This window comes from Lepidochelys kempii, chromosome 1 (assembly GCF_965140285.1).
Source record: "Lepidochelys kempii isolate rLepKem1 chromosome 1, rLepKem1.hap1, whole genome shotgun sequence".
In the NCBI taxonomy this organism is placed as follows: Eukaryota; Metazoa; Chordata; order Testudines; family Cheloniidae; genus Lepidochelys; species Lepidochelys kempii.
In genome coordinates, this window is record NC_136380.1 from 165,631,585 (window position 1) to 165,657,422 (window position 25,838).

A 25,838-nucleotide genomic window follows, 5' to 3' on the forward strand; every position below is an offset into this window, starting at 1 on the left:
ATTAAGGAAATTGTTCTTTCCCGAACAGCCTCAACTTGTGACAAAAAGCGTTACTGTCCTGAAGAATCACTGGACATCACCAGCACATATGACATTTGGATACATTCAGACATTAGGGATAAGGTAGTATTTCATTTATACTATATTACTGGCATGCCAATGTGATTTTGCACGTTTAATTTGTGGGAATTAATTGTGAACCATCTTAAGCTACAGTATTCTCAAAACTCACCTGAAACTTACAAGGAGTACAGAATGGAAAGAAAAAAGCTTTAAATGTCTGAACAAAATAAACTGACTCCATGTTTTTGTAATGCTTTCTGAAATTTTGAAGTGAATTTAAATAGTTCCCCTATTTGATAATAGTTTGCTATAGAAAGTAACCCCAGCAATAGATTTTTTTTTCTTATGCTGTAGTATTTGTTGTATGTCAAATGATACCTTTCAGAACATTAAGAGTAGAGAGAAATTATAATGTAATTTCTTTTCTGATCATTTAGATTTTCCCAACTTTCCTACACCAGTCAGACAAATGTATAAATCCTTTCCCTGCCACAAAACAGAAGATAGAAGACAGAAAAAAAAAAAAAAGATGGAAAAGGTCAGCCTGTACTGTTCAGCAAAATAATGGTAACAATGACCTTAAAATGTATAGACCTTCCATATACCCGATTCACATACCTCTCCTTTAAAGATAAGAAATGGGATTTTCCTTTCAGAAGTGGTAAGATCTTGCGTCCTTTCACCCGGAGTTTTATGGCATGCTAGCTATAGAGGATCTGTACTCCCGTTTTCCAGTGTGTAAAATGAGGATAATGATACTTATTTTCCTTTGCAAAGTCTTTTGAGCTCTACTGACGAAGGCTTTGTCTACACTGGAACCTGAACGACAAAACTTTTGTCGTTTATGAGTGTGGAACCCCACACCCAACAACACAAGTTTTGCCAACAAAAAACACCAGAGAGCTCTCCTGCCGACAAAGCTACGGCCACTTGTTGGGGGTAGAAGCTGTTTTGTTGGCAGGAGAGCTTTCTCCTTCCGACAGACAGCAGCTACACGGTGCGCCTTTTAGCGGCATGGCTGTAGTGGCACAGCTGTGTCGCTAAAAGGTGCGTAGTGTAGACACAGCTGGAGAGTAGTGTTGTTGTAGCCATGTCGGTCCCAAGAGAGACAAGGTGGGTGAAGTATTCTCTTTTATTGAACCAACTTCTGTTGGTGAGAGACACAAGCTTTCAAGCTTACACAGAGCTCTTCGGGTCTGAGAAACGTACTCAAGTGTCACAGCTAAATACAAGATGGAACAGATTGTTCGGTATAAGCCGTTAACATATTTCAAGGGACCATTCAAGGTGAAGTTGACCGTTAACACCACTCCAATCATATGGTGGGGGAGGGGAAAGCAGCTGAGGGGTGTTACTGAATTAAAGATTTTTGTAATAAGTCATAAAGTCTCTTTCCTGAAGTCCCTCTTCTGGCCTTCAAACAACCCCCATCCTCTCCAAGCTCATCATCAGAAGCAAGCTCCCCACAAACCAGGACACCAGCTCAGGTGGTGCCAGATCCTGCCAGAACAGATGCAAAACCTGCAGACATATCTGCACTGCTATGATGATCAACACACCTTTCAAGATCCATGGATTCTAAACATGCCTACCACAATATATGGTTTACCTCATCCAGTGCACTAAATACCCCAACAACAACTACGTGGGTGAAACCAGACGATCTCTACACTCTCAAATGAACTCACACAAGAAAATGATAAAAGACAAATACCTGATTGTCTGTGGGTGAACACGTCACAAAGTGATCACTCTATATCTGACCTCTCAGTTCTCCTTCTCAAAGAAAACCTGCACAATACCTTCAAATAATGAGGCTGGGAGCTTAAATTCATAACTTTGCTAGACACTAAAAAGGAAGGACTCAATGGACACTTTATGGCTTATTACAACAATCTATAACCCATTAACAAATCCCGCAAACTGCCTTCCCTCCTCCCCTCTTTTCCCCCCATTACTGGAGGCCTGTTAATAGGCCACTTCATCTTGAATGGCCCCTTGAAACATGTATTAACTACTTATGCTAAACAATTTGTTTCACCTTTTATTTAGCTGTGACACTTTAAGTACCCTTCCCAGACCGGAAGAATAACTGTGTAAACTCAAAAGCATGGGCTAGTCTACACTGGCAATCACAAAGCGCTGCCACAGCAGTGCTTTAACGTGGCTTGTGTGGTCGCGGCAGAGCGCTGGGAGAGAGTTCTCTTGGCGCTCTAAAAAAACCCCACCTCCATGAGAGGCGTGGCTCCCAGCGCTGGTGCACTATTTACACTGGTGCTTTACAGTGTTGAAACTTGCTGCGCAGGGGTGGGGTGTGCGTGTTTTTTCAAGTTGCAGCGCTGTAAATTGCCAGTGAAGACAAGCACTATGTCTCTCTCACCAACAGAAGTTGATCCAATAAAAGATATTACATCAGCATCCCTGTCTCTAATGCTAGGTTCATTATCATCACCATCATCATCTTGCCCAGAACTTCTATTCTGTTTTAAGTTTTTAAGTTTTATCTTTTAAGGAATGGGGTGAGGAAAAAAATACAACAAGTGTTTACAGACCACTAACTGGTGGACTAACTGCTCAAGAATGCCCAATCCCATTTACCGCTTCTAGCCAAAGAATAATTAAAATCAAGAAAAGTCCACTACGAAAAGTCTAGATGCCATTTTTGGGCAGGGTCTGAGGAAGATCTGAGTCTTCAACGTTGCAGATATATCATCCTTAAAACATTGTTCACCCAAGTGTTTTCACATTAAGACTGGCTCTACCTTCCAGTTCATTAACTATTTACAGTAACACAAAATCCGCTCTTCTATAGAAAGTATAGGCTCCATACTGAGGACAAGATTTACTGTACTTGTGTCACTAAACTTTTTAGTAAAAGTTCAGCCAACTGGATTGACAGATTTGTCACTCACCTTTTCTTGAATGCAAGAATGTATTAAGGAGGGCCTTGGGATTTTTTCCTTTAAAATGCCCAAACACAGTAGTTCTCCCAAATGGACATACACATCTTCTCAGTATGTACCTAATCTGACTGGCACTCATTCTGGTACTGCTGTGTGGAGTGGGAGGTAAGTATTGTCTATATTGATTCTATAGATTAATGATTGCTTGCCTCAGACCTGCAGGGAAAGTGGGCAAAGTTTTCAAATTCCCTTCTTAAGCCTCACAAAGAGCTCTAAAAGCCTGATGGGCTCACAGCTCTTTGCACAGTAGCATTAACTTCATAGAGGGGAACTACACAAAAATGAGGAAGCTAGTTAAACAGAAATTAAAAAGGTACAGTTCCCAAAATAAAAATGCCTGCAAGCTGCATGGAAACTTTTTAAAAACACCATAATAGAGGCTCAAATTAAACGTATACCCCAAATTAAAAAACATTGTAAGAGGACCAAAAAAGTGCTACCATTGCTAAACAAAGTTAAAGAAGCAGTTAGAGGCAAAAAGGCATCCTTTAAAAATTGGAAATTAAATTCTACTGAGGAAAATAGAAAGGCTCATAAATGTTGACACACCAAGTAGAAAAGTATAATTAGGCAGGACAAAAAAGAATCTGAAGAGCAACTAGCCAAAGACTGAAAAACTAGTAGTAAAATTTTTTTTAAGTATATCAGAAGCAGGAAACCTGCTGAACAGTCAGTGGGGCCACTGGACAATTGAGGTGCTAAGGAGCATTCAAGGAAGATAAAGCCATTGTGGAGAAACTAAATGAATTCTTTGCATCTTTACTATAAATGACATGAGGGAGATTCCCACACCTGCCCCATTCTTTTTAGGTGACAAATCTGAGGAACTATCTTAGATCGAGGTGTCATTAGAGGAGGTTTTGCAATAAATTGATAAATTAAACAGTGATAAGTCACCAGGACTAAATGGTATTCATCCAAGAATTCGGAAGGAATTCAAATATGAAATTGCAGAACTATGGTATGTAACCTATTGCTTAAATCAGCCTCTGCACCAAGTGACTTGAGGATAGCTAATGTGACACCAAGTTTTAAAAAAAGGCTCCAATAGCAATTCCGGCAATTACAGGCCGGTAAGCCTAACTTCAGTATAAGGGAAACTAGTTGAAAGTATAGTAAAGAACAGAATGATCAGACATATATATGAACACAAATTGCTGGGGAAGAGTCAACATGACTTCTGTAAAGGAAAATCATGCCATCAATCTATTATAAGTCTTCAAGGGGGTCAACAAACGTGGATAAGGGTGATCCAGTGGATATAGCGTACTTAGACTTTCAGAAAGCCTTTGACAAGGTCCCTCACCAAAGGCTCTTAAGCAAAGTAAGCAGTCATGGGATAAGAGGGAAGGTTCTCTCATGAATCACTAACTGATTAAAAGATAGGAAACAAAGGGCAGGGATAAATGGTCAGTTTACAGACTGGAGAGAAGTAAATATAGTGGGGTTCCCCAGTGGTCTGTACTGGGATGAGTGCTGTTCAACATATTCATAAATTATCTAGAAAAAGGAGTAAATAGTGAGGTGGCTAAATGTGCAGTTGATACAAAACTACTCAAGATAGTTAAATCCGGAGCAGACTGCGAAGAGTTACAAAGGGATCTCACAAAACTGGGTGACTGGGCAACAAAATGGCAGATGAAATTCAAATGTTGATAAATGCAAAGTAAAGCACATTGAGATAATGTTTTCCAATTACACATACAAAATGATGGGATCTAAATTAGCTGTTACCACTCAAGAAAGATATTGGAGTCATCATAGTTCTCTGAAAACAACCGCTCAATGTGCAGTGGCAGTCAAAAAAGCTAATAATTATAGGAACCATTTGGAAAGGGATAAACAGAAAACATCAATCCCCCTATATAAATCCATGGCATGCCCACATCTTGAATACTGTGTGCAGATTTGGTCACCACATCTCAAAAAAGATGAATTAGAATTTGAAAAGGTACAGAGAACGGCAACAAAAATGACTAGGGATATGGAACAGTTTTTATATGAGGCGAGATTAAAAAGATTGGGACTTTTCAGCTTGGAAAACTGACGTCTAAGTGGGAATATGATAGAGGTCTATCTCCACATCAGTCAAGATTTTATAGTGTATAACATTTCCTTATTCACTCCTTCACATAACACAAGAATATGGGGTCACTCAATGAAATTAACAGGCAGCAGGTTTAAAACAAACACAAGGAAATACTTCTCCATGCAATCCACAGTTAACCTATGTAACACGTTGCTAGTGCATGTCATGAAGGCCAAAACTGTAACAGGATGCAAAAAAGAACTATGTAAGTTCATGGAGGATAGGCCCATCAATGGCTATTAGCCAGGACGATCAGGGATAGAACATCATGCTCTGAGCGTCCTAGCCTCTGTTTGCCAGAAGTTGGGAGTGGGCGACAGGGGATGGATCACTCAGTGATTGCCTGTTCTGTTCATTCCCTCTGAAGCAAGCACCTGGCATTGGCCATGGTCGGAAGACAGGATACTGGGCTAGAGGGCCCATTGGTCTGACCCAGTATGGCCATTATGTTCTTAAGCAACTAAGTGTGGAATAGCTTAATGACATTAGCAACCAAACCAAAACTTTGAGTAAGAGATGTAATACAGTCTAGCAAATCAATGCACTTTATTTCTTTAACAGTGAATGTACCAAGCTACAGGCAGAAATTAGGATATATTATATGTATAAAATAATAAAAAGCAGAATTTAATTCTAGGAAGTGACTCAGCAACTGAAGTAAACCAAACAATATTTTAAACTTAATTTAGAAAGTCAATCCCTACCATACCTCTGCATTTGATGAGTTTTCCCAGAACATTGCATTGTAGGTAAAACTTATATCGTTTGTCCATATTTTTCTGTTCTGATTTTCTTCTGGAGGGGAAATGTTGATTTTCACCACTCCATCTATGGATTCTAACTGCACTCCTGGAGGACCAATTTTAGCTGCAAAAATTAAACATTATCATGAAGCACAACAACTTAGTTGAAACACCAAAAGTTACATGTTTGAACAAGTAAACTACAAGGAACTGCCCACAGTACTTAATTTTCAGTTTTTCCCGTAGAATCTAACAGTAGTTTAACTGAATAAACTCCAAGTGTTATCTGGGACCGAAGACAGTTAAAGTAATACTTACTGGCTGTAACAATATTACAGTAACTTCCCGATTTTGAAATGAAGAGTCATAAATTTGTGGAATAAGATTACAAGAAAGACTTACTTTAAAAAAGCCCATTCCCCAAGAACCAACCCAATATTAATGGAAGGATTCAGCTTTATATAGGTTATCATTCGTGGTAAGTTAAAGGTAGATGGTAGGACTGCTGGAACGCTAGCTTCTCAAATACATTTGCCAACATCAGCACTGGGGCAATGACACATATGGTACTCAGGAAACCAGCTCTGCCCCAATCTGGACCATCGTGCCTCTTCCCTAATGTTAGGAATGAAATTCATTGGGGTGGGTACAGCATAGAGATGGCCACCAAAGAAAACCATGACCTGCAAAAACAAAGGGCCCTACATCACACCACTTTACCACTGGAGCTCTGCATAGCTCAAAAGTTGGGAAGACTAATGAGACATATCATGAACAGTGGGCTCATTGGTCATAAATTTTCCATGACAATCACTTAAAGGTGCTTTTAACATTTGATATATTATAGCAATGTTAAACTTATAACTTTAAGCATGCAAGTCAGAATAGTCAGAGTTAAGAGTCTCAAAATAATCTTAACGTACATACTTCACAGGTATTTTGATTACTAATTAGTTTGTAATGAAATATTTCATTACATATTTGATAATAGAAATAACATGGTTGAAGCAATACAAGTCTATTCACTGCATATTTCATAGTGCTATAATGTAGTAAAGGTTGGGAAATTAGCAATTATGGGCAAGATTTTCAAAGGCACAAATGGGATTTAGCCATCCTTATGGAAGGGGTTTTACTGCTTTAGTCAAGTTATTTAAAACAGCACAACTTGTGTTTGGACAAGATCTCAGGAAAGTTACTATATAAATATGATCACTAAAAGCATAAAAAGGCAGTTGCTCTACAAAACAGCAGAGCCAATAATAATAGGGAATACAAATCTCTACACTGTATTTTATATTGAGCTGTAACACCGTAAATTGAAAAATTATTAACCTGTTTAATAAGAAAGTACATATGTAGTTCATACCTATTGAATATGGACTAAATGATAAAGTAGTAGACCACAGAGATTTTTCTTCCCCTTTTTCAGCTCTTATACGCACATTATAGAAATCTAAATAAGATGTCATTGCTGAGGAGAAGTCACATTCTGTGACAGTGACATTCTGACAGCCAGATATCTCTTTCCAATCTGTTGTTTCTTCTTCCTCATAATCCTCAAATCTTCTGCAAGTAAAAAAATAAAATTAGGTTTCTACTGGTGATAAAAGATAAAACGTAAACATTCATTTTGTATTTTGATCATCACCATCTGGTTGTCACAAAGCTATTCAACTGGTCTCAGAATTCTAGAATACCTGTCTAATTTAAGTTACTTTATGAATGCTAGTTAATTATTGAATAAGGAATCCCCAAGACATGCTGGCAATTTGCTTTTCTAGTCCAACACTTAAGCACAACACAAAAAAGTAAAGATCATTTCAGGATTATCATTTCTGGGATTAAACCCTGAGTGCACTAGCAAACTGGGGCATATTTTATTACCCCTCAAATGCACTGATAGAATAGGGGTTGCAAAAAGTGCTTGGAGGAGACCTAAGTGGCAAAGGAAAGGGATAGGAAAAAAAAGAGTAACAGCTCTGAATAGTAAAGAGTATAGCTGAGGGGAGAGTAGACTGGAGGAGGGAAGGAGAGAAATGAAGGAAAGGAGACAGAATAGGAAATCAGAAAAAACAAATGGGAAAAAGAAAACAGAATAAAATGAACACACAGGAGAGTTAAGGTTTCAGAGTAGCAGCCGTGTTAGTCTGTATTCGCAAAAAGAAAAGGAGTACAAGTGGCACCTTAGAGACTAGCCAATTTATTTGAGCATAAGCTTTTGTGAGCTACAGCTCACTTCACTGGATTTGATCATAAGCTTTTGTGAGCTACAGCTAAGTGAGCTATAGCTAAAGAAAGCTTATGCTCAAATAAATTGGTTAGTCTCTAAGGTGCCACTAGTACTCCTTTTCTTTTCACAAAAGAGTTAACTATTCTATTCTATCAGAACAGGGCTTCTCAACAAAAAACATCTGTCTCCAAAAGACAATTCAGACATCAGGAAGTAGCACAAACAATAGGGGAGAGATGACTCTCCTGATTAAAAGTGGAGAAAACTGGAAAACTGAGAAATAACCATTAAAGATGTTGATCCTGTTGTATAACCACTATATTTTGTCTTCAGCAGGACAGTGTTACGTTTTTCTGAGGTAAACACTGTATTTTTGAAGCCACCTTTTTCCCACCCAAAAAATAAAGAGAAACACACCAAATCTTCATGTTCAAATACATAATATGATTCTCTCTCTGACATCTTAATTACAGAGTTACTAATAAGCCAGACAAGTTTGTGTATTTATTTGTTGGGAAAGGGGTAATGAGAAATAGTAGCCAAATTAGAAAGAAGCAAGAAGCACAAACTTAAAAAGAGCTAATTGAACATAAGGATATACAAATAGTTTAATCAGATGACCAAAGTTTGTAAATTAAGAGCAACCAGCCAATGTATCTCTTTCTGTATTTATAAAGGCCTTGACCAGCTAATCAGAGTACTGTACTGGGGAATATTCCCAAATCTTGTGTTTTTCAATTCTGAACCAAACAAATGATTTGACACACACACACACACACACCCCTACCCCTGCAAATCAAAAAGATATGGTTCTCAATGAAGCCACATAATCTGTTACATGCATCTTTTACAGTTTGCAGTGTTACTACTGAATGTGCTCTTACAAATTATATGCATGCCAATACTGGGGAACATCTACACAGGAATTATATGATTTGCGAGAACTATGCTGAGGTTGCTTCTTAGGTGTGCATCAGTTTAGGATGGATTTTCAGACACTTAATTCTACGGTGTTTCCCAAACACAAAGAAGTACCATGAGTCAGTGTCCTAGCTGCAATGGGAACCATAATTTGGTGTTTTCATAGTGAAATTCTCAAGTTTCTAGGTTTCAGAGTAGCAGCTGTGTTAGTCTGTATTCGCAAAAAGAAAAGGACAGACAGCCCCCCAACCTGAAGCAAATACTCACCAGCAACCACACACCACACAACAGAACCACTAACCCAGGAACCTATCCTTGCAACAAAGCCCGTTGCCAACTGAGTCCACATATCTATTCAGGGGACACCATCATAGGGCCTAATCAAATCAGCCACAATATCAGAGGCTCGTTCACCTGTGCATCTACCAATGTGATATATGCCATCGTGTGCCAGCAATGCCCCTCTGCCATGTACATTGGTCAAACTGGACAGTCTCTACGTAAAAGAATAAATGGACACAAATCAGATGTCAAGAATTTTAACATTCATAAACCAGTCGGAGAACACTTCAATCTCTCTGGTCACTTGATTTCTGACCTAAAAGTGGCTATTCTTCAACAAAAAAACTTCAAAAACAGACTCCAAAGAGAGACTGCTGAATTGGAATTAATTTGCAAATTGCATACAATTAACTTAGGCTTGAATAGAGACTGGGAGTAGTTGAGTCATTACACAAAGTAAAACTATTTTCCCTTTTTTATTCCCCCCACCCCCCACCGTTCCTCAGATGTTCTTGTTAACTGCTGGAAATGGCCCACCTTGATTATCACTACAAAAGGTTTTCTCCCCCCCGCCCCCCATCTCTCCTGCTAGTAATAGCTCATCTTAAGTGATCACTCTCCTTACAGTGTGCATGATAAACACCCATTTTTTCATGTTCTGTGTGTATATAAATCTCCTCACTGTATTTTCCACTGAATGCATCCGATGAAGTGAGCTGTAGCTCACGAAAGCTTATGCTCAAATAAATTGGTTAGTCTCTAAGGTGCCACAAGTACTCCTTTTCTTTTCAAGTTTCTAGGATTTGCTATTTTTCACTTTTTCAATACGTTGAGAACATTCATATCATCACAGGTACAGACCTACAGATCTATACACTGATACATAATTAGGACCCTACCAAAGTCACAGTCATAGAATTTTAAAAGTAGTCAACTTCATAATTTCAGATACTTACATCTGAAATTTCAGGGTGTTATAAGCATGGAGGTCCCAACCGATAAGAGGGTTGTGGGCAGGGGTGCCACAAGGCTATTGTAAGGGGGTTGCAGCATTGCCACCCTTACTTCTGAGCTGCTGCTGATGGAGGGGCTGCCTTCAGAGCTGGGCAGTTGGAGAGTAGGGGACAGTGCTGATGTGAAGGTTGCATGGTATGGTGGAGGCCCTCACTTTGGGGGGGGGGGGAGGGTGGCAGGGCCAGCATTATGGGTGGGTGACCGCCCAGGACCCTGTGGTTGGGGGGCACTGTGGCCCACCCCCGCCCCCAGCTGGCCGAATGCCCCTTTAACTCACGAGTGCTGGGCCTGGAGATGGTATGGGGAAGGGCTGGGGACATGGGTGCCAGAACCTTTTTAGAAGTGGGGGGGGCCACCAGTGCTGGAACTGCAGGATCAGGAGCCATGTTACCCCCCACCCCCCTTTTTAACATGGGCATAGTTTAGGGGCAGGGGACAGCAACAGCAGACAGCAGGGGAGCTGATAACTGTGCAAGTCTTGCAGTTTGTGGGGGCAATGCTGCCCTCTGCCCCCCAAGCTACACCCACATTAAAAAGTGGAGGGGCATGGCCCCCTAGCCGCCCCAGTTCCGATGCTGTTGACTGGGGGTGCCTCCGTCAGGGGCTCCTACTATGCGTTAGGCTCTAGCTGCTAGTCTTGGCTGGACTGGAGAGGGACAGGACTTCCTTTTCTCCTGCAGGAGCTGCTCCCAGGGCTGGGTCAGATCCACCTCCGGGAGCCACCTCCCTCCCTCACAATCTGCAAGAAGCTCTGCTGCTGCTCCATGTACAACGACCCCTCTGCCCACAGCTGGGGAGCGATGGGGGAAGTAAGCAGGGCGGAGGTGTGGAGCTTCCTGCAGCTGGGGGAGGTTCCTAGAGGTGGGTCTCACTAGCCCCAGGAGCAGCCCGTGAAAGAGAAAAGCAAGCAAGTCCCCAGCCCCACCAGGACTAGCAGCCAGATGGTGCATGATAGGAGCATGGTGCATGATAGGAGCATGGTGCATGATTTGGTGCATGATAGGAGCACAGGCTGGGGTGCCCCCAGCCCTGCTCCTCCCTGGCAGATTTCACGGCCATGGGGGCCCTACACATAAGTCATTCCATTATCCAACTGAGACCCTAAGAGCAACTTTATGGCAACTGGCAAAGGGCGCATGGTTATGTAACAATAAATCCCAACAGGTCTGATAAACTCACTACAACCAACACAGAGTCGGAATAATTAACCCAACAATGTCTTGTAATGTATCGTATGAAAACTGGTGACACGCTGGTCATGAATATCATTGTGTAATGTATGTATGAGTTGTGTGTAAGGAGTTTTTTTTATATATATATATGCTGGAAATATGTTCTTAATATGCTCTCATGGAGGTTAGGTCCATCAGTGGCTATTAGCCAAGATGGTCAGGGACACAACCCCATGCTCTGCATGTCTGTAACGCAGTCCTTGATGGTTCCTTGCTCAGGCAGTGGGGGAACCTGACCACACCCAGTGAACTACACTGGATGGTCACAACCCAGGTCCCACTTCCCCACTATTACCAGGGGGTTTCTTCCCTTTGTGGAGCTCCTTAAGTCTCTCTGACTTGAAGATCAAAATTAAAGTCAAGAACTCCCACACATTCAGGGATACACCCTCCCTGCAATCCCAGCAAACGGGGGTGGGGGAAGTGGCAAGTCTATAGTGCTGTCAACAATCCTGCCCCTGAGCAATAGGTTTGGGGAAATTGCTCTGGCTTAGTTTCTGGGATGGGCTCAGCTTGTCCGTCTTGCCCTGAGAATCCACTGCACTCTGCTCAGGGTCAGTTTGAAGGTTTTCTGCCCAGAAGTTCCCTCCACAGCTCCTGCAGTCTGCTGCTTAGGGTGATCCTGCTCCTTCCCCCACTGCTGACTGCAGCTTCCTCCCTTTTAAAGACCTCCTCCCTATCTTGCATGATTGACAAGGCCAGAGGGATGGGGTTAGCCCTGCTACCAGGGCCTCTCTGGCCCCTACCTCATCCATGTGCAGCCTTTACACCTAATCACAGTGTTCCTAAGCCTCCAAATGCCAAAAGTTGGGAATGGAGGACAGGGGATGGATCACTTGATATCTTCCCTGTTCTGTTCATTCCCTCCCAAGCATCTGGCACCAGCTACTGTCAGAAGATAGGATCATGTGCTAGATGGACCACTGGTCCGACCCAGTATGGCCATTCTTGTGTTAAAAATGTTGTGAAGGCAGTTGATAAACAAGCTTGCCCTAGATAAAGGAATGTGGATTTGCCTTTCTCCATGGATCAAGCTAACAGGCAGATGAGAAAAACACTGTGGCTTGATAACAAGAAAAGGACAATAAAAGTACATTTGCATCTAAGGTAAACAAAGTGATCAAGCCAATTGAGTAAGCAAGTTGACCAGAGGATGAAGGGGCTTGGCACCTGCACCATGAAGAACAAGCAACAGGAGAGAGGAACTTTTTCTGTGTTTATTTTTCAAATACGTTTCAAAGGCTTTCTAGATTGTAAAAGGAAAGAAAAAGGACTCCTTTGTTATCCATCACTTAAGAGACAAAAAAGGGGCCCAGCACACTTGGAATCTGTGAAAGGTAGATCCCCCAACGCTGTGGGTTGAAGATGCTGAAAGTGAACTGTAGGTGAGAAATTGCCTGAGACTAGGATTGTAATCTATTAAATTATAGACACTAGGAAGCGTGTTTTACTTGTATCCTTTTCTGTTTCTATTATCTCTGTTTAGTATCACTTAAATCTGTTCATTAATAAATTTAATTTTAGTTTTACCATAATCACATCAGTGCTGTTACATTAAAGCGAAGTGTGCAATCTCAGTTGAGCTAACAGACTGGTGCGTAGTCTGTCTTTTTTGAGACAGCACACTTGGTATTTCTGTGGGCACCAAGTGACAAGGTCTGGATGCTGTAGGGGAATTCTTTTCCAGTGGGTTCAGGAACTGGGACTCTCTGAATTTTATCCCTCTGCCTCAGCAAGGGAGAGTTTTGCTGGATCTTAAACTGTGAGTCAGCTCCCTGCCACACCAGTCTATCAGCTTCACTAGCATACTCCTTGAGACTCTGCTAGTCTTAACCTTGCCTTGCATGTAACAGTGGCTTATGGTTCTGGGTACCCCGAAAAAGCGTCGCAACAAACATGGATAGTCTACTGAGGTCTACTGCACCAGCCAGAGTCACCACAGTTGATGACATTGACTAGGCACGGTGTAATGAAATTCCCAGAACTAATTCAATCCTGCGTATCCACAAATCTCTGGGGCAGTCCTGTGGCACCAGTTAGCAGTGCATGACCTGACCCTTCACATGTTGATGGACAGTGAGAGAGCACGGTGTGCTGGGGTGTTTTTGTCTGTAATGGTGGCACGACTGAAACGCATGCAACACAGCTTCACAAATACAGAATATACATATATAAATAAACCGTGTGCACATTTGGTACTAAATTTTTAGATTAGTCTGTCCATGCTGTTCAATTTGATATACTCAGGGATAGCCGTACTTTAATAAATTTGTGTTATGTCTGCAGGCTCTTACATCAATGTTTTGAAACTCTTGTAACCAAAAACAGTTCCAGATTTTAGGTGTTAAAAATGTGGCTACATGTTCAAACTACGCAGTGATGAAAAGAAGCACACAAACCACTATAAAAACATCACTTTTCTTAGATCACCAGTGTGCTCTTGTGCTCATTTTTAACAATTTTTATATCAATAAACAAAACAAACCACAGTGGTGGGTTTTTGTTTTGTTTTTTCTCCTTCTTACTTTCTGTGGAAATGGATGTCAAATAATTTTGGCTCACAGTAAAACAGTAAGCTTACCGTTGGTATTGAGCTGAAAATGTCACATTGAAGTCATTCTCACTATCCCAGCTCCATCTTAGAGTGAAATTTGTGTTTACAACATCGACTTGAACATTCTGAGGACTTGTCAGATTCATTTGGCCTACAAAAATGTTGGGACAGGGAGAGGGGGAGAGATAGGAAGAAGTTGGAGAAAATGTTATTGTACACAAAGTTTAAGGATGTGTGATATCAGTTCCACAACAGTAATCTTTACATGTTAAAAATTAAAATAGAATACCAAGTTTAGTACAGTTTAAAAGTACTCAAGCCTATTGACATAGCAAGATAATTCATGGCTTCTTAGCCTGTTAAGACAGATTTCTCCTCTATAACTGGGATTCAATTTTTTTCTCTTTTTATACAGAGTTTCAAGACTTAGTGCATGGGAGAATCCACTGGTTCTGAACATACGTCAACCAAAGCATTTAAAAAGCAAGTGCAGCGGCAGTTTTCAGTGCTTGAGATGTCTGCTACAAGCTCTACTAGAGATGCCTCTGCTGCTCTGAACCATTTCACAGCTGTAAAATGGACCCAGAAGATCTATGACCTTTCTTCCTACTACAATATACTCCGAGACACAATCACCACAAAGACTGCTCCACACATTATGACCCTGGGATTCCTTTGCAGCAACCCAACATTTCCTCTTGAGGAAGAGTAGTGCTGGTTAGTCTCCTCCATAAAAAGGTTGGAGGGTAAAGGGTAAAAATGCATCAAGACAAACAAGAATGAGCAGAGAGGAGACTGAAGATGGACGAATAACTGCATCTTTTTATTTCAGGATGATGGAGATGGTGGGGAAATGGGAATCAGTCTTGAACAGATTTTTTGTTGTTATTTTGAAGAGAGGAAAATGGTGGCAGGCAATGGGAAGACAGTTATTGTGTGTGCATAAGAGTGGAGATAAAGGAAACGAAACTTGCAGACTTTTTTTTTTTTTTAATACATAACACATGGTAACTCTTCAGACAACAACTGTCCCACTTTTAAATAAAATATTCCTTTAAGAAATGGAAGGAAAGACTGTTACCTAATTCTATAGTGCAGAGCATGCATGGCACAAGAACATGTCACCCTGTCAGTACACAGGAAGTAGAGGATTTCCAGCAAGCTGCCTTCATTTTCAGATGTCAGAAAAAAGTAGTTGCATGGTTGATAAGTTTTGATCCGAAAACAGATTAGATTTTTAAGTATTTCTACTCTGAAGAGTGAGTGTGTAAAAATGGCTCCTTCTTCCTCAGCGATCTGTGCTCTGTATGTATACAAAATCATATGACCTCCATTTTGTGAAAAAGATCAGATTTTTTTTTTACTACTGTCTGCCCTGAAAAAGTAACAACTCTGCGAGAATGAGAGATTATTTTCTTACTCGTGTAACATTACAGTGGGTAAATAAATTCCATTTACAAGGCCACTTTTGCAACATTATTGTCTTTGAATTATGCAACCCTCAGTGAAAGGAGTAGGGTAGCAGAGGTTTAACTATGGCCATTAATTGAAGACAATGGGGTCACACAGGTGTAATAGAGGGCAGCAGTTGGACTGAATATTTATTACTGGTAATAACCTGTGAGCCAAAAAGAACATAGCCTTGACTTTTGTCTTGGCTCCCAAGCTGAGGCTGCAGAGGTTGATAGGAAGGGCAGAGGAATGGGTAGGGGGAGACATGTAAACTGAGAAAATCTGAGCTGGAATTCACTGAAGCAGTAAAACAGGAATCTCAATAAAATTCTCAACAGTCACTTCTCAGACTAGAACTGCACTTTAAGTTTCTAATGGGATATCAGTAATAAAGCTTAGTTTAATACACAAATATTGAGATTGTATCCCTTTTACTTTGTTATAACCATTTTTAAAATTTTAGCAAACATGCTTGTCCAATGTAAGTCTTAAGTTCAACCAAGTATCCCATAAGAAAAATGTGCCAAATTCTTTTTAAAAAAAAAAAAAAAAAAAGGGAGGGGGCACGTTGTGGGGGGTGCTAAAGATATCAAGTGTTATCAGCAGAAAAGTGTTAACTCCCGGGGCCATAATTCATGAGATCACAGGAGCTGGAGAGAAAGAAGTTCAGTGAACCTTCACGGACTATATCAGTGGTTCTCAAAGTTTTGTACTGGTGATCCCTTTCACACAGCAAACCTCTGAGTGTGACCCCCCCTTATAGATTAAAAACACTATTTTACATATTTAACACCATTATAAATGCTGGAGGCAAAGAAGCGTTTGGGGTGGAGGCTGACAGCTCACAACCGCCCACGTAATAACCTTGTGACCCCCAGTTTGAGAACCCCTGGACTATATTTAAGAAATTCTGCAACACATTCAACCTTGCTATTCTTTTCAGTCAACCATATACAGTAAGCTTTTTAGCATATGTTGTATGATGATCACAAAGGAAGGAAAGGAGGAAATAATTTTCTTACTAATCAAACATCTGTGTAGCAGAGCAGCTCCAGCCACAAACACATGCTCGTAAATTACTTTAGCTAGACACCATGTTATAGCAAAGACTTGTAATAGTTGAAGAGAAAAAACCGTAGCCGAAGAGTGACTGGATATTTCCAGGGCCAGACACCAGAGGTGTAAAAAGGAAGGGCTATTTAAGATTTGGGTGAAAAGAACAACATGAAATTCAGTATATTGTTTTCTTCAACAAAAGCATTCATGTTCTAACACTGTAAAGGTTTTACTTTTTAAAAAAAAATAAAAGCATTGTCTATCTTAACACAAGCAGATTAAAGCGGCTCGTGATCTTTAAAAGGGACATTGTCAACTTTAATGCTTTTAAATGATTATTTAAAAAAAACCTAGTTTCTGATAGAGCACTCTTTAAAGAGCTTGTCCTGATTTATTTTTCAAAATCATTCTCCTCTTAACGTTTACAATGCTTTTTCAGCTAAGGTGAAAATGACCAAAACCCCAATTATGTAAACACTTATACACATACTTAGCCTCATGAACGTGAGTAGTTCCACTGAATTCACAACTAACTCAACTGGATACTCATGGTGTGAAGTTAAGTATAAATGTGAATGTTTGCAGGATTGGGAGCTAGCTGGCTATACAAGAGAATCAGTAAAATCAACTATACACAGTGCTGTCAAATGCAAAACTAAATAGAAAAAATGTTTCATTGACTTTTTAACTGACTAGTTACTCCCTAAGATTACTATAACTGTAGGTGGTACAAAACTCCAGACAGAAGTGTGATTTTAAAGTTGACCGTGTCCTTTTGACTTCAAAGGAACTGCCACTTATCTTACTCCATTTGTACATATGTACACATAAAAAGTCCCCAAACCATGCTCCCTTAAGTTCACTTCAGAGAAATCCTCAAAGCACTTTCATAAACATTTATTTGAAGGTCCCCTTTCGTTCTCTCACACACAAACAGTTTCTTTCACTGGAAAATATTACAGTCAGACATGAACACATCATGGAAAAGAAACTTCAGACAACCACAAGATACTATTTTCACATTTAAAGTTATCTTGTGTTTGTTTTCAATCTCATCCACAGTTTTAAAGGTTATTTCATATGATGACTAAAGAGTTTCATCTTTGTAAAAGAAGACACACACAAGATTGAGTGTGTCACTAAACACAAGTGTAGCAGCAATCTCTAAGGGATGTCACTGGTGGCCAGCTTCCCAGATAGGCAGACCACCCTTGTCCACCCCTTTCCATATGCCTCTTTCCCCTCCTAACACCGAATGAAATGCTCATCCTTTCCCATAAACTGCAACTCTTTCAGTAAAGACCTGAGAATTCCCATTTCTTTTCTCCACTGCAACACAGATACACTCACAAATGCCACCACTAGTTGTACACTAAAATAAATTTAAGAAAAAAATAGTATTTTGTGTGATCAAGGCATTTTTTGTTTTTTCATTTCGAACTCTGAGTTGTATCTGCCTTTATTAATATAACTTTTTACATTAATACTGTGAACAAGTGGAAGAATATGGAATTGCTCAGTGTCCCTATACGAACACTAGCTGAGAGTTATTTTACAATAATAAGGCTCTCCACACCAGAGCCAATAAAGTATACAGACAGGAGTGCCAAATATTAGAAAGAAAAAAATCTGTCAGTCTCAGTCCTAAATCAAACAGATTGATAATTCACATGATTATTATCACCCTGCATTACATAACCATCCATGGTTGCATGGATTTTTTTAAAATCCCTTCATTTGCTCAATCTATATTCAAATATTCCCTTGTGATAAAATAATACAGCCAGCCCTATGTAAAAGTGCACTAGGAAACATTTAATGAGCCCCAGCAGGGTCTACATGGACAAAGATGTTAGTGTTCAATATGTTATCGTGGTTCAGAAATAGCACACTATAGTGTGCATTACCCCACAATGCACACAAGCCCTTGCCTGAACACAATTCAAAAACCCTCTTTGACCACATCTACCCCAGGAAAAATGGAGTTGTTTTTACAAGGTGATAGCTAGCACATGATAGCTGACACATTGTAAAACATTAGTGCAGACCAAGCAATCTGTACCTTGATGTAGCTGGCTAAGGCGAACAGGGGGAGGGGTGGAAGGGGGAAGTCAAGGATGTCTCCAATGGGGCTTCTGTAACTGGTTTACAGTGGACAGAGAGAATCATAGGGCTTGTCTACACAAGGACACTCAAGAAAAATCAATCTGAATTCAAGTGTGAATTTGAAATGCATTAGTTAAACCGCATTAAACCCCAACGTGGTTGCCCTCAATGAGAATTAAAGTGGCCTTAATTCAGTTTATGCAGTGGTATTGTAGACCTGTTGGTACCAGGCATTAGAGAGACAAGATGGGTGAGGTAATATCTTTTATTGGATCATCTTCTGTTGGTGAGAGACAACTTTTGAGCTTACATGGAGCTCTTCTTCACATCTGGGAAAGGTACTAAGGCTTTGTCTACACTGCCAAGTTGTTGACAAAACTTTTGTCTTTCACAGGTGCTTAAAAAATCCCCCCCGGCCCCTGAAAGACAAAAGTTTTGCCCAGGCAAGTGGCAGCGTGAACACGGCTTGGTCGGCAGGAGCCTCCTGCCGACAAACTGAATGCTGCTCGCGGGGGTGGCAATATTTTGTCGCCAAAAGTGCTGACAAAGAGCCTTTACACATGCCAACTTTTAGCGATAAGGCTGTGTCGACACAGCCCCGTAGCTAAAAGCTGCGTGGTGCAGACAAGCCCTCAGAGTGGCACAGCAAAATACAAGAGGAAACAGATTGTTCAGCATAGGTAGTCACCACATATTTCAAGGGACCATTCAAGGTGAAATGGCCTGTTAATAATTCTCCAGTCCTAAGGGGAAAAGAAACTAAGTTGTCACCTACCACCCCACAATGGAACCCATATGGGGTACCAAACAATTAGAACTCGTACTTCAATCTTTCCTGAACCTCCTCTTCCGGCCTTCAAACACCCTCCCCCCACCAACACACACATGCACACCAGAAGCAAGTTCCCAGCAGACCAAGACACACCAACTCAAAGCAGCACGAGTCCCTGCCAGAACACAACAGATGTAAATCCTGCAGACATCTCTCTACTGGTACAATGACCAACAACTTTGACAATGCGCTTTTCAAGATCCATGGGTCCCACACATGCCTATCACATGTGATGTACTTCATCTAGTGCACTAAATACCCAAACAACAACTACGTGAGTGAAACAAGACAATCGTTACACTCTCAAAGAAACACAGAAAATGATAAGATAAAAATACCACATCACCCTATGGGTGAACACTTTTCACTCAGCAGCTCTCCAACACCACTTTCTACAAGCCATTACCCTCTGATCCCACTCAGAGTTACCAAAAGAAACTACAGCATTTGCTCAAGAAACTCCCTGAAAAAGCACAAGATCAAATCCGCACAGACACACCCCTGGAACCCCGACCTGGGATATTCTATCTACTACCCAAGATCCATAAACCTGGAAATCCTGGGTGCCCCATCATCTCAGGCATTGGCACCCTGACAGCAAGATTGTCTGGCTATGTAGACTCCCTCCTCAGGCCCGACGCTACCAGCACTCCCAGCTACCTTCGAGACACCACTGACTTCCTGAGGAAACTACAATCCATCGGTGAGCTTCCTGATAACACCATCCTGGCCACTATGGCTGTAGAAGCCCTCTACGCCAACATTCCACACAAAGATGGACTACAAGCTGTCAAGAACACTATCCCCGATAATGTCACTGCTAACCTGGTGGCTGAACTTTGTGACTTTGTCCTTACCCATAACTATTTCTCATTTGGGGACAACGTAAACCTTCAGATCAGCGGCACTGCTATGGGTACCCACATCGCCCCACAGTATGCCAACATTTTTATGGCTGACTTAGAACAACGCTTCCTCAGCTCTCGTCCCCTAACGCCCCTACTCTACTTGCGCTATATTGATGACATCATCATCATCTGGACCCATGGAAAAGAAGCCCTTGAGGAATTCCACCATGATTTCAACAATTTCCATCCCACCATCAACCTCAGCCTGGACCAGTCCACACAAGAGATCCACTTCCTGGACACTACAGTGCTAACAAACAATGGTCACATAAACACCACCCTATACCGGAAACCTACTGACCGCTATTCCTACCTACATGCCTCCAGCTTTCACCCTGACCACACCACACGATCCATCGTCTACAGCCAAGCTCTGCGATACAACCGCATTTGCTCCAACCCCTCAGACAGAGACAAACACCTACAAGATCTCTATCAAGCATTCTTACAACTACAATACAAACCTGCAGAAGTGAAGAAACAGACTGATAGAGCCAGAAGAGTTCCCAGAAGTCACCTACTACAGGACAGGCCTAACAAAGAAAATAACAGAACGCCACTAGCCGTCACCTTCAGCCCCCAACTAAAACCCCTCCAATGCATTATTAAGGATCTACAACCTATCCTGAAGGATGACCCAACACTCTCACAAATCTTGGGAGACAGGCCAGTCCTTGCCTACAGACAGCCCCCCAACCTGAAGCAAATACTCACCAGCAACCACATACCACACAACAGAACCACTAACCCAGGAACCTATCCTTGCAACAAAGCCCGTTGCCAACTGAGTCCACATATCTATTCAAAGGACACCATCACAGGGCCTAATAACATCAGCCACACTATCAGAGGCTCGTTCACCTGCACATCTACCAATGTGATATATGCCATCATGTGCCAGCAATGCCCCTCTGCTATGTACATTGGTCAAACCGGACAGTCTCTACGTAAAAGAATAAATGGACACAAATCAGATGTCAAGAATTATAACATGCATAAACCAGTCGGAGAACACTTCAATCTCTCTGGTCACGCGATTACAGACATGAAAGTTGCTATATTACAACAAAAAACCTTCAAATCCAGACTCCAGCGAGAAACTGTTGAATTGGAATTCATTTGCAAATTGGATACAATTAACTTAGGCTTGAATAGAGACCTGGAGTGGCTAAGTCATTATGCAAGGTAACCTATTTCCCCTTGTTTTTTCCTACCCCCCCCCCAGACGTTCTTGTTGAACCCTGGATTTGTGCTGGAAGTGGCCCACCTTGAATATCATACACATTGTAAGGAGAGTGGTCACTTTAGATAAACTATTACCAGCAGGAGAGTGGGTTTGTGTGTGTGTGGGGGGGGGGGTGGGGGGGGGTGAGAAAACCTGGATTTGTGATGGAAATGGCCCAACTTGATTATCCTACACATTGTAAGGAGAGTGATCACTTTAGATAAGCTATTACCAGCAGGAGAGTGGGGTGGGAGGAGGTATTTTTTCATGCTTTGTGTGTATATAAAAAGATCTTCTACACTTTCCACAGTATGCATCCGATGAAGTGAGCTGTAGCTCACAAAAGCTTATGCTCAAATAAATTGGTTAGTCTCTAAGGTGCCACAAGTACTACTTTTCACAAAGTGATCACTCCAGATCTGACCTCTCAGTCCTCATTCTCAAAGGAAACCTGCACAACACCTTCAAAAGACGACCCTGGGAGCTTAAATTTACAACTTTGCTAAACATTAAAAATCATGGGTTATATAGGGACACTGGATTTATGACTTATTACAACGATCAGTAACCTGCTAACTTTCCCCCTCCAGCAGCTTTCTTCCCTCCCTTTCCCCCCATGACTGCTCCATCTTGTAATTAAGTGGGACACTGAATATCTGTCCCAGACCAGAAGACGAGCTCTGTGTAATCTTGAAAGCTTGTCTATCTCACCAAAATTAAATTGGTCCAATAAAACATATTACCTCACCTATCTTGTGTGCTGAGCCTGGCCTACACAACAGGACTAGGTCAACATAAGCTGCTTTGCGTTGACCTAACTGTGGAAGTGTTTTCATGTAAGTTTGGCTCCTCCCAACATAAGCGCCTCTCTACGCCAATATAGCAACACTACCTCCCCGAGCAGCATAGAGCAGGGGTGGGCAAACTTTTTGGCCTGAGGGCCGCACCGGGTTTCTGAAATTGTATGAAGGGCTGGTTAGGGAAGGTTGTGCCTCCCCCAACAGCCAGGCATGGCCCGGCCCCCTATCCTACCTCCCTGCTTCTCACCCCCGATGGCCCTCCCAGACCCCTGTCCCATCCAATCCAACCCCACCCCACCTGTTCTCTGACGGCCCCCCTGGACCCCTGTCCCATCCACCCTCCCTGCTCTCTGTCCGCTGACCGCCCCTGGACTCCCCACCCCAACTGCCCCCTGCTGACCCATCCAAACCCCACTCTCCTTCCTGGGACCCCTGCCCCATCCAGCTCCCCCTTCTCCCTGACTGCTCCTGGACCCCCCATCCCGTCGTTTGCCCACCTCTGGCGTAGAGTCATGGTCAATGAAATCAGAGGCAACACTTAACTCTTGATAGTGGGGTGGACATAATTTAAAGGTCGGCGGGAGCACATGACTGCCTCTCCTCTGGACCCTTTCCCACTCCTCTCATGCCTTCCACAACTGCTCCAAGCTGGAACCAAATTGTCTCCACTCCCATCACAGCTCCTTCCTCGCTTCTCCCATTACCTCCCCACTGCAGGCAGAGGCTCCAGCCACCTACTGCCAAGCATCAGTAACTGCAGCTTAGGGTGACAAAGGGATGGGAGTCAGTGGACTTCCCTGAGCTCCCTCTGGCAGGGCTGTACAGCCAGCTGAGACCCTCTTCCCTGCCCCCAGGCACCTCCTAGCAGGGCTCAACAGGAGCGCTAGGTGCCAGTGCCTTTCCTAGGCACCTTTCAGAGTAGCAGCCGTGTTAGTCTGTATTCGCAAAAAGAAAAGGAGGACTTGTGGCACCTTAGAGACTAACCAATTTATTTGAGCATTATTTTCCTAGGCACGTCACTTCAGCCACGCTCAGCCCAACTCCTAATCTGGCAAAAAACTGGGGATTGTGTGACACTTCCTCCCCCCCCCCCATCACCTCAGGATGTCATTAGGGTCAAGGCAGCGCCGGTGTAGACACAGCCTTGCTTACGCCTACGGTTACTGGCTGCCAGGAGCTATACCCCCACCCCGACAATACAACCGAGACAAGCGCTCCCGGGGCAGACCCTCATCGCCGGCACAAAGCGCCGAGTCTGCGCGCGCACACACACGCGCACGCGATTTAACCACCGCGCGGGGGGGGGGGGGGGCGCCCGCCAACGCCAGCGAGCCGCTCAATTCTGTAGCGCAGACACGGCCTGACTCAGTTCAGTTCAAGCCACTTCCAAGGAAACGGAACTGACCCACGTTCAGGCCACTGTGACGCCACATGGCCGTTTAACGAACCCACTGCAACAGCCCGCTTGGGACCCTCTCCCCCGGCGCGGGCGGGCCCCCGGTGGAGCAGCCCCGCCGCCGGCGGACAGCGGCGCAAGCGAGGCCGGAGGTCTCGTCCCGCTGCCACTACGGGGGCTGCCCTCGCTGGCGGCCCGGGGCCGAGGCGCGGCAGACACAGCCCGGCAGAGTGGCGGGCTCCGAGGCTGCAGGCTGGACGCGCAGCTAAACCCCGCGGCGGACACAAATCGGGTTGGGGGGGGTGGAGAGGGAGGCGCGCCAGAGACCCCCCCCCCCCGCAGCCTGCCTCCCCGGCAATTGCCGCCGCGCTCACCTGCGCCGAGAGGAGCCGCCGCCAGCAGGAGCAGCAGCTCCGGCAGCGCCATCCTGCCGCGGGGGGCTCTAGCGACCGGGCTCTTGCTGCCGCCGGCTGCGCGCCTCAGCCCCGGCCCCGGCCAGCTCGCGGGATAACGGACATCAACGGAAACCACCCGGGGCCCCAGCGGCTGCCTCGAGCCACACCCCGGGCTTCAGCGATACAGCGGCTCTTCCCAGAAACCCGGGCAGAGCTCGCGCGAGAGCCGGCGGGGGCAGTGTGGGGAGTGACGTCACAGCCGCAGCCAGCTGCTGCGGGCGTTCGCCCGCGCGCCCCAGCCAGCAGCTGTGTGTGTGTGTGTGTGTGTGGTTGCTGCCTACGGGCAGCGCGAAAACGGGCCTGTGTAGTTCCGAGCACAGTGCCCCCACCTCAGCCTGGTCTGGGCCTCTGAGTGCAGCTGCAATGCAAATAACGTGGGACAGATTGGCCCAGTCCGAGGGCACTAGGTGGTTCATTGGAAACCCGTCACGGTAATTAATATGTAAGAGCATCATTTCTTGGGGGAAGGAGGAGGAGCTGCCCCCCGTTTCCTTACATCAATAGTTATTTCTGTTGCTAGCGCCTCGGAGCGCTACTGTGAGTCACAGTCTGTGACAAACTCAGAACAACAAGATGCTCCCTTCCTGTCCTGAAGAACTTAATGTGTCGTCTAACTGTGGCTATTTCACTCAATTGTGTTAGGATATAGATATCTAGGCCTGTACTCTAAGAATGTAGGTGTATTCTTATCACTTAGCTAGTTATAGAGGTAAAAAAGAAAGAATCAAAATCACTGTCTGCCGGTGTAAGGTCCTTCTCTTACTGTGACAGTCTGAGGCCCTGTGCTTAGGCTAAGATCTTTGGCTAAGCAGCAGAGGCAGCCATAAGCTGGGAAGCGAACGGTCACCTCCTCACATTCCAAACTAGTCACATTGAAATAAGGTGCTATTGGGCTGTTAGGAATACAATCCTGTCCTGATAATGCCTATCGCCTCCAGAGAAAGGTAAGTGCCTAGAAGATGCAAAAGGAAACTTAGTTTGACAGCATCCTGTCCTGCAAGAACTCACTTATCAATAGCTGGGATGTGAAATCCTCATTTCTGTGTTTGTTCTGTCACTGTAGTCCCCATTTCCCCATTGTTTGTCTATATAATCTCTGTCTGGTTCTGTGATTGTTTCTGTCTGCTGTATAATTAATTTTGCTGGGTGTAAACTAATTAAGGTGGTGGGATATAATTGGTTAAATAATCATGTTACAATATGTTAGGATTGGTTAGGTAAATTTCAGGAAAATGATTGGTTAAGGTATAGCTAAGCAGAACTCAAGTTTTACTATATAGTAAATCAGGAAGTGGGTGGGAAATGGGAACAGGGAATGGGGGTGGGGAAATTGGAATCATGTTTTGCTAAGGGCAGGAATGGGAACAGGGACACCGGTAAGGCTCTCTGGTGTCAGAGCTGGGAAGGGGGACACTAAGGAAGGAAACTGGAATCATGCTTGCTGGAAGTTCACCCCAATAAACATTGAATTGTTTGCACCTTTGGACTTCGGGTATTGTTGCTCTCTGTTCATG

At 43.2% G+C, this 25,838-nt stretch overlaps 1 protein-coding gene across 5 annotated transcripts in view; it reads right to left on the reverse strand.

Moving 5' to 3' along the window:
* IFNAR1 (interferon alpha and beta receptor subunit 1) overlaps positions 1-24,512 on the reverse strand; it is a 42,568-nt gene extending 18,056 nt beyond the window's left edge. The window contains exons 1-4 of one of the 5 annotated variants that reach the window (XM_073361919.2): positions 24,244-24,512; positions 14,122-14,245; positions 7,228-7,424; positions 5,825-5,982 (exon numbers count right to left, since the gene is read on the reverse strand). In XM_073361919.2, coding sequence (XP_073218020.1) covers positions 5,825-5,982; positions 7,228-7,424; positions 14,122-14,245; positions 24,244-24,295 — 531 coding nt within the window. In that variant the 5' untranslated portion in view covers positions 24,296-24,512. Of the gene's footprint in view, positions 1-5,824; positions 5,983-7,227; positions 7,428-9,426; positions 9,510-14,121; positions 14,246-24,243 lie in introns of those variants that run through there. The other 4 variants (XM_073361909.2, XM_073361946.2, XM_073361936.2 and 1 more) reach the window with 4 other exon arrangements.
* Positions 24,513-25,838: the final 1,326 nt, after the last annotated feature.